Below are 10007 nucleotides of genomic sequence, written 5' to 3'. Positions count from 1 at the left end.
CTTTTAAATTAGAGACTGATGTCGAGATACACCCCTTTTAAATCATTTATCTAAACATATCCTTTCCATTTTTCACGTGGTGGATGTAAAACTCTCCAAATGGACATTCTATGAGAAAGAAAAATGGAAAGGAATGGACTGAATCTAAACTAAATCTATAGAATTCATTTGAAGAAAAAGGCAAAAAAAGAAATAGGTATAGACTGAAAAATGGGTATAGGACTGAATCTAGACCGAATCAATATTTCGAAATGGGCCACTGAAGAAAAAGGAGTCTATACTTTTTTTTTTTTTTCCCATATTTTGTTTCCACGAAATGGGCTGAATTTAAACTTTTTCTTCTATAAGATCCGTAACCTATACTTTAAAGCATTCAGTTCATAATTAATTAAAGCAGCCGACCTTTAGACCTGGGTTGGAAAAAAAGGATATAACACTTAAGTTGGAGGTGGTCCAACTTTCAAGATTTGGAACAGAAATGAAGAACACTAACAGAGGAATAGAGAAACCACTAAAATGAGAAACCATGAACACTGTATCTGATTTTGCACACTGCAATCACCGAAGAGAGAGGATACGGGTTTCTCCAATTAGTTCTTCCACGTACAGGACATCTTCTTTCTTCCTTTCTTCTTCTTGTTTTTATTCTTTCTTTTTACTTTTTTTTTTTTTTTTAATAAAATAGGTGTTGACATGCAGATTTCGTACAGGTCGTGTGCCGACTCATCTATACCTAGAAGAATTGGAAAATATCAACATATCATGTAAGCTTGTGCTAGGAAAATGGAAGAAAATGAACTAACACGTCGTAAGGTGGTGACCTATACCGTAGTTATGAAAAGAGAAAACCAGTTTCCAAGTCCAAAGTTCGAGTAGTTCATAGATTATAAATTTTTGCTACTTGTTATTCTACACACCATACATCATATTTATTTTTATTTATTTTTAATTTTTTTAGTTTTATTCTTCTTAAACTAATTAAGTTCTTCCACTCATCATCTATAACAATACATTTAATTAGATAAAAAAAATTAAAAAATTATGTATGATGTATGGTGTAGAAATAATGAGTAGAATTTTTCTAAATTATAATAATGAAAACATTGTTGTTTTGAATTTTTTTGTAACTATAATTGATTTCACAATCAATAGTACTATGACATCATTCTCCTATCATTCTCTAATGTGATATTAAATTATTGATAATTTACTTATCATTCACTATTTATCATTCAATCATATGATGCCACCTAAGAAGATGATAAATAGAAGTTTTTATAAAGAGAAATGATAGAGCCACCATACTTTTATACACATATTTTGTTCCGAATTTTTTTTTTCTATTTAATGGTTAAGAAATTATTTTAAAAAAAAATTGTAAAATTGTGTTTTAAAATATTTAAAGTGATTTAAAAAATATTTAAAAAACAAATTACACTATTCGTTATCCATTCGATATCCAACCTTTGGTGGAGTAGCACCGCTGTTTTATAAAACAATCACTGGTTCAATGTAGAGTAATCAATATTTCTTGGTAATCGTATTAAATAATTAAAGAAATGGGCTGAAGAAAAGAAGAAAAAGTGAATTCAAGATGAACTTAATTTAGCAAACTACAGCTGTTCATCCGGGTTCCGGACTGGGAATTCAGGTGTACCCGACCCGGAACCCGGGTTTTAAATCTGGGCCGGATTTCGGCCCGGGTACATCCGGTTATGACATGGTTCGAAACCCGGTTGAATCCAGGTAATCCGGGTTGTACCCGTTTTTTTTTTTTTTTTTTAAACAAAAACCTATATTATTAATTTCCTTTCAAGCAGCATATTTTTCATCTAGAGGCCTATATTCCATTACAAATTTTTCAATACAAAATGTTGCTAAGCTTATTCTTTTATATTAGAAAACTAATTGCCTTTACATTTTTAACTAAATGCATCTAAAATAAATAAATTCAATATTTATCACATCATGCAAAACATAATGCAATCACTACTTATTACATTACATTACAAAATAGAAAATTAAAATATATGAAATGAAATTACATATCAAAAGTGGATTACATAGAGCCACCAATACATAATGCCTGCTTCATGTAATCAATGCATTCCTCCACAGCTGATACATGTGTAATGAGAACCTCCATTTGCATCTCCATTCTCAAATCCACAAAATAGGTGCCTGATAATTTTCCCACAGAATAGATGCATGCAATAATTACATTCTTATGACTTGAATTACTTGGCGAGGGGTATTGGGTCCTAGTAATAAATGTTAACCAATTGATAGTGATATACCCTTTCCAGCCACACCAAATCAACAGCCAAAACCCGGTCCATCTTAAGTTGTTTTTCTAGTAAGATGCACAAGCTTTACAGTGGGAAAAAAGTATCCCCATTTGATCTCAGAAGGGTTGTACTAGTTTCTAGGCCAAAGAACTTACTTTAAAACTACACTCCTTAAGAAGTTTAATACAGGCAATGGGAATCAAACTAGATAAAGCTAGATAATCATATAAAAAAAATATTAAAAAAAAGAGTTAGATATATATATATATATATATTTATAAGTAAAAAACAGAGTTAGATATATAATAAACTAAGTTAGATAGATATTAAAAAAATATTTCCGGCCCTCAGAAGCTAGCAAGGTTCTCAATATATATTGTTCTGAGATCTCCCAAAATCAACAAACAGGAAACAAATAAAGTAAGCAAAATATATACCACATGTTAAGATGCAAGCCAATAAATATTGCATAATCATGCTTGTTATTGTGCAAGTCAGATATTACAGTAATGAAAATCTCCTTGCTGGACCCAACACCTTTCTTTTTCAATAATAAAAATTTGAATACAAGGCACTCTTAAAAAAATATTAAAAAGGCAAATGGTGCATGCAAGTAGGCAGGATGTATACTAGAAAACACCTAACTAGAAAGAGAAAAAGATACAAGAAAATCATTGAAATTAAACCCATTAAAGCCACTATTGCTGAACCAAACATCAGGTAATATATTTATTGAAAACAAGTACTCTAAAAAATATGGACTATGGATACTTTCAGTGGATAATAGTGTACACTGTCTTAGTTTAATATAGAAAAGCATCCAAATGTAAGGGTCACTTAACAATTTACAAACGGGAAGAATTGCAACTGATCAGTTTAATCAAACATCTGAAAAAAGTAAGTGTTGAATCACTCATGAAAGCGAACCATCTTGTATGTTTTCAGTAAAATGATTGGGTAGGTGAAAAAATTACCCCCCTCTGGATGAGGCATCTCGTTGGCCTTAAAATTTCAAAAAGGAAAATCAAAACCATCTTCTCAACAATTAATAGATCCCAAAAAATTACCCCCCTTTTGATCTGTTTGGTGTCATATCTTGATGCACATAGAAAATAGAAGCAAGGAATCAAATAACAGTACAATGATATTATTTAGCAAAGCATAGAAAATAGATTTATTGGTACATCATAAGTGAAGAGGGGAAAAAAGTGCATGGATTAGTATTCAACTAACATAAACCCTAGCTCTCTTCACATGGGTTTGTTGTGAAATTTCGTGATCTCCATTTCTCATTGTTTTTAGAGTTTTAAATAGCAACAAAACCATTCTTCAACAAACCCATTTTTCAGATCTAAACCCATTTTTCCAAATAATAATAACCCATTACCCACGGCTCTAGCATTTTGCAGCTAATAGAATACTCCTCAAACAAATCTACATAAAAATACTACTCAAACATTCAAACATTCTCATAAAAAAAAAAAAAAATCCAAAATCAACAAATAGAGAACACAACAGAGGGAAGAAGGAAAACATACCCAATCGGAAATACTTTATAATCCCTTGGATCTGAAAGAACTTCCATCGTTTGGCATCGCATATAACAAAGTCAAAGATAGAGCAGATAGCAAAGTCAAATATGACAAACAAACTAGGTACAATTCGTTGCTTCAAATAAACAGAGATGAAAAATTACCGGAGCAGGGTAAAAAAATGCGAGAATGTTTTAAGTGCCTTCTTGACAGCTCTTCTAAGCATTGGAGCTCCAAAATATTGCCATTCAAAGGGCCTAAGCATGGCGACAGCTTGCTGAAATTTTAGAAGAGTTTGTTGAGAGAGAGAGATCTGAAAGGGAGGGGGGCGGCGGCTAGAGAATTAGGTTAGGTTATTTTTCACTTTATAAAACCCGGGTACCGGATTTTAAATCCGGGTTAATCCGGTTTTCCAAATTTGGGTTAATCCGATTTTTCAAATCTGGGTTCCGGCCCGGATTTGACCCGGGCTGAAAACCGGAACCGGAATCCGGTATAACCGGATTCCGGGCCAGGTCGGATAAAATCCGGCCCAGATGAACAGCCCTACAACAAACATAACGTTGAGGGTTGTTACTTGTTTTTGCCAAAAACACAGTTTAGGCTAAAACCATTAATCTTGTCTTGGCTTTGAAAATCTTAGGGAATCCACGTAAGTGGTTCTTGTAACGTGTCAGATGGATTTTCTACTTGCGTGGATTATGGTATCTGTCGTGTAATACAAGTGGCAATCGTTTATTGGACAAGAAGTAATCAACGGGGCTAAGTGATACGGAGGGTGCCAATTAGTGGACAAAGAGAATTAAAATCGCCAAGTGTTACAACCAATGGGAATATAGATATTGATTTTTGAAGATAAGGACCCCTAGCTTCCTCCCCAACCAAGTCGTATTTATAAAGGATAATAATACACTTACCACTCTTTCTACTACTTTATCACTTATAGTGTATTTATTTTTTTATCATTTTCTTTTAAGTATTTTTTTAACATCCTTAGCCATTAAGAAAAAATTTTAAAAATATATAATTTTAGTGATAGTCACTTGCTTAATCATTAAGTAAAAGAAAAATTTTTTAAAAATTAAAAAATTAAAAAAAGTGGTAAAATTGTGGTAAAATTGTGGTAAGACTATCATTATTTATTTATAAAACCCATCAAGCTCCAACACAAATAGTAAAATACCCATCACTACCTCTCTCCCATTATTGTTTCTTACGCTATTCTTTGCAATTTACATCAATGGCTGCTTCAGCAATGGCTCTCTCTTCTCCATCATTCGCTGGCAAGGCAATCAAGCTTACTCCATCCACCTCCGAGCTTGGTGTTGGATGCATCACCATGAGGAAAGCTACCTCCAAGTCTGTTTCCTCTGGAAGTCCATGGTACGGTCCAAACCGTGTCAAGTATTTGGGCCCCTTCTCTGGTGAGCCCCCATCCTACCTTACCGGAGAATTTCCCGGTGATTACGGTTGGGACACTGCTGGGTTATCAGCTGACCCAGAAACCTTTTGTGACGCCCCCAAATTCCGTTTGGGATTGGACGGACATTTGAAGCGTCGAGACATGCAACACAAGGTTACCTGCCCCCGTTCATGACATATAAGATGCAATAATCCTAACATGCATCTAACATTATGCAATATTCGCAGCGGATAATTTTTTTCTTTAGCAATACTATGCACCAAATTAAAATATCCCAAATACTTAAAACATACTTCATATATAAAGATACATTGAATAACTAAGATCACAGAACTATTCCAAAATAGTTATGATCTAAAAGTACTGGAGATGCAACTCCATTGTACAAGTAGTAATTTAACTACTATATTAACCTTAACGACGCACCGTCGTTCAGTCGACTGTATCTAGTTGGTCAGCTCCTGATCTTCCTTCAGGTCCTGTAACAAGATCTACCATTCGGGGGGAATGGTAGTTGGGACTACCACAGTGAGATTTGATTACAAATCTCAGCAAGTTAACAAAAAACTTCCATACAGACTAATGATGCATGTATAACAGTAAAAGCATAAATGCATAATCAAATTCATAAGTAATTAAAGTATAACTTAGCGTACAACATAGCATAATTGACATAGCTTAAATTGAATCATGAACTAAACTTGACTTGACATGAATTTGATCTGAAACTTGACTTAGCATGAACTTGCTCTGAAACTTGAATTAACATGAAAAATACATACTCCACAGTTGTTGTGGCCCCATGTATTCTACGTGTAAATACATACTCCACAGTTGTTGTGGCCCCATGTATTGTACGTGTAAATACATACTCCACAGTTGTTGTGGCCCCATGTATTCTACGTGTAAATACATACTCCACAGTTGTTGTGGCCTCATGTATTCTACACAAACTTGACTTAACATTAAAAATACATACTCCACAGTTGTTGTGGCCCCATGTATTCTACGTGTAAATACATACTCCACAGTTGTTGTGGCCCCATGTATTCTACACAAACTTGACTTAACATTAAAAATACATACTCCACAGTTGTTGTGGCCCCATGTATTCTACACAAACTTGACTTAACATGAAAAATACATACTCCACAGTTGTTGTGGCCCCATGTATTTTACGCATCACAATTGTAGTTAAATACATACTCCACAGTTGTTGTGGCCCCATGTATTCTACACATCATATTGTACTCAAGATGAAATGTGATTGGAATACGAAAGGACTGAAGTCCTGACGTAACATAACGTGACTTGAACATAACTTAGAATACATGACCAACTTGAGATAGAAACATTTCGTAACATGGCATAACATATAATAGACAACATATTTAACATGACATACTTGCAACAGTGAATATTACATGACTTGACATACATGTAATAGATGGCATACTTAGCATGACGTACTTGTAAGGTACAGTAATACATGACAGAATATATTATGTAACAGATAAAAAATTGATGACAGAATAAATTCTGTATAATAGACAATTACGTGATAACTTGGCATGGCATGACATATATGATAACACACATACATACACTGTAATTCCTTTATTTAGCACACATACACAGTAGACTGCTAGTAAGTTAAAAGCTAACTTACCTCGATCTCCGCGTTTCTTATAAAACTTCAAGTGCGATCACGAGGAACTGTAATTAGTAATTCTAAAAGTTAGAACTAAATCACTAATAATTTGAAATATGGAAAATACTAACTTAAAGAGTAAAATTTTTATTTTACTCTCTACATGTGGAAAAATGACTGTTTTACCCATAACTTAAGGATTTTGCATACTAACTCTAAAAGTTTCTAAAATTTACATTCCTCATGTAAATTTTATCCTAAACTTAAATATCAACTCAGAAAAATTTAAAACAAAACATAACTATGAAGAACACACTATGGTTGAAACATCCATAGGCCATTTCCCTTTATTTTTGTTGCAATTCCTTCCAACTTCAAAACTCATGCTTAAACCAAAATTTTGCAACAAACATCTTCCAATCCTAAGTTCAAAACCATACTTAAAACATCCATTTAGAAAAAGCTAATAATCAACACCAAACTTTTTTGTAAAAAGATCCAAGCACTTGAATCACAAGTTTTGACATTAAATCAAAACATCTCCAAGAGTTTCAAAAAATCAAATCTTACTTCTAACATATTCATAATATCATCCTAACATCAACCATGCTTTAAATCATCAAACCAAAGTCACCAAAATCACAAAATAACATTTGGAGTTTTTGGTTTTACACTTAATCCAAAAACAGAAACTTTTTCCTCAACTAGTTTTGATAAATATCTTGATCTATGACTTATAAATATATGATCTTCAAACCAAACCATCACATGGTTTAAAAAGATGTCCTAAAACATATATAAGCTTCTAATTCAAGATCACATGGTTAGAAATTAACCAAAACATAAATTTAGCCAAGAATATCCACACTTTGGCTTGTTTGAATATCTCTTTGCATAAAATTTCATATCTTTGAAACTAACATCAAATATCTTCAAAATAATAATATAACATGTATATAAGATACTTAGGATCCTCCAATAAAATTATTAAAGTCATTAGAATAGGTTTAGACCACCAAAGAGTTAAACTTTCTCAAAACAGAAACTGTTTTTCTTCTTCCAGTTTCTAAGTTTCTAAATCTAAGTAAATCTTTCATCAAAACCTTTAATCATGCAAAAATCCTCAACCAATAGTCACATATACATGTTAACAATACTCCATAAAAATTTCGGACCAATATCTATCCATTAGCTTGGTCAAAAACTCCAAACTATAACATATTCTCCAGTTTATCTCCCAGAATGACCTTTCTATAGTTTATACAATATTTGACTGACCAAATGATCTTCAAATGGGGAAAATAAGATATCCATGTAAACTAGACTCAAAAAGGAACAACTTATATGAAGGAGACTTTATGATAAAACACTTACAACAGCTTCGAAATGGGCGTGCAAAAGACCTCCTAAAAGCTGTCCGAGAGAGAGTGTTTGATAATCTTTTATTGGAAGGTGTAATTAGATAATTTCGTGGGGAGAGGTGGCTGGAGATAATTATGGATGAGATATGGAAGAGATGAGGCTGGAGTTGAGAGTTGAGTGTAGTTTTCTCCTACCCAAAATATCTATAAAAGATTATCTCATAATATTTTATCTAATAATATCTATAAAAATCAACTCAAAATATTTTTACCCAATAATATTCATGAAAATTACCTCAAGATATTTCTTTTTATCCAATAATATCTACAGTTTTAAACAGACGTTTTGACCGAAAATATAAAAAAAATGTTATTGCGCCATAAGACTTTAAATAACCCTCCGAGTCTAATGGCACAAACCATAATACATTTTGACACTTCTAACTATCTCCAATAATCAAAAACACACTTCTGATACCATAGTAAATAATAACACTAACTATGTAATTAGACAAAAACCTATATGATTAATGGATTCGTGAAAACTTATGGGGTTTTCACGAGGTTCTTAAAGTTAATAGAAATTTCACAATTGAATTTCTAGCGGGCTGTTACACCTTTGCCAAGAACAAGGAACTTGAAGTCATCCACTCTAGGAGGGCCATGCTTGGAGCCCTTGGATGCGTCTTCCCCGAGCTCTTGGCCCATAATGGAGTCAAGTTTGGAGAGGCCGTGTGGTTTAAGGCTGGAGCCCAAATCTTCAGCGAAGGTGGCCTTGATTACTTGGGCAACCCAAGCTTGGTCCATGCACAAAGCATTTTGGCCATATGGGCCACACAAGTTATCTTGATGGATGCTGTTGAGGATTACCGTATTACTAGTGGACCATTGGGTGAAGTGACTGACCCAATTTACCCAGGTGGAAGCTTTGATCCCTTGGGCCTTGCTGATGACCCAGAGGCTTTTGCTGAGCTTAAGGTGAAGGAGCTCAATAATGGAAGATTGGCTATGTTCTCCATGTTCGGATTCTTCGTGCAAGCCATTGTCACTGGAAAGGGACGCTTGGAAAACCTCGCCGACCACCTTGCCGACCCTGTGAACAACAATGTCTGGGCCTATGCAACCAACTTCGTCCCCGGAATGTGAGCAACAAATGTTGTGAACCCCATGAAATTATTCTCCTCCAATTTGAGTGTGAATTTGAGATCAGTGATGTAAATTGGTTTGAAGAAGAGCACTAAATGTGAATTACTTGTACTACCAATATGATGAATGCCATTATTATTCTATTTCCCAACTCATCTGTTTTTTTTTTTTAATATTTCCTTTAATTGGAATTTGCTTTGTCTAGTGAAGCCATCATCATCATCATCATCATCATAATAGCATAAGCTATCTCATTCGTGATCCCGTCTTTATTATTATTACTATTATAGTGTGCGGAAATGGTTAATTATATTATATTTTTTAATTCTATTTATAATCCGAGATGAAGCTATTTAACATGTCTTCATTTGATTTGTAATTGTATTTAATTATAAGAGATTTGGGTAAAAAACCGATATGTTTTTGGATAGGAAAATATTTTAGCCACAAAGGGAATATATAAAAGTAAATTTACAAACTGATATGGTTTGATGTGGTGTGCCAGATTATAAAGTTACTTTTATTATAAAGTAGATCTAACAGATTCTATGAAGTCACGTCAGTTTGTGGGTTTACTTTATGTAATATTTTTCTGTATGTAGCTGT

General features: G+C 33.5%; 1 protein-coding gene across 1 annotated transcript; it reads left to right on the top strand.

Moving 5' to 3' along the window:
• Positions 1–4989: 4989 nt before the first annotated feature.
• Positions 4990–9401, top strand: LOC122278432 (chlorophyll a-b binding protein of LHCII type 1-like). Its single transcript, XM_043088621.1, has 2 exons — positions 4990–5331; positions 8860–9401. The coding sequence occupies exons 1-2, from the start codon at positions 5061–5063 to the stop codon at positions 9399–9401; spliced, it is 813 nt and encodes a 270-aa protein (XP_042944555.1). The 5' UTR covers positions 4990–5060.
• The last annotated feature ends 606 nt before the right edge of the window (positions 9402–10007 follow it).

The sequence above is a fragment of the Carya illinoinensis genome, chromosome 10 (genome assembly GCF_018687715.1).
Source record: "Carya illinoinensis cultivar Pawnee chromosome 10, C.illinoinensisPawnee_v1, whole genome shotgun sequence".
In the NCBI taxonomy this organism is placed as follows: domain Eukaryota; kingdom Viridiplantae; phylum Streptophyta; class Magnoliopsida; order Fagales; family Juglandaceae; genus Carya; species Carya illinoinensis.
The sequence above is the reverse complement of the archived record's forward strand: the minus strand, read 5'-3'. Positions and strand labels throughout refer to the sequence as shown.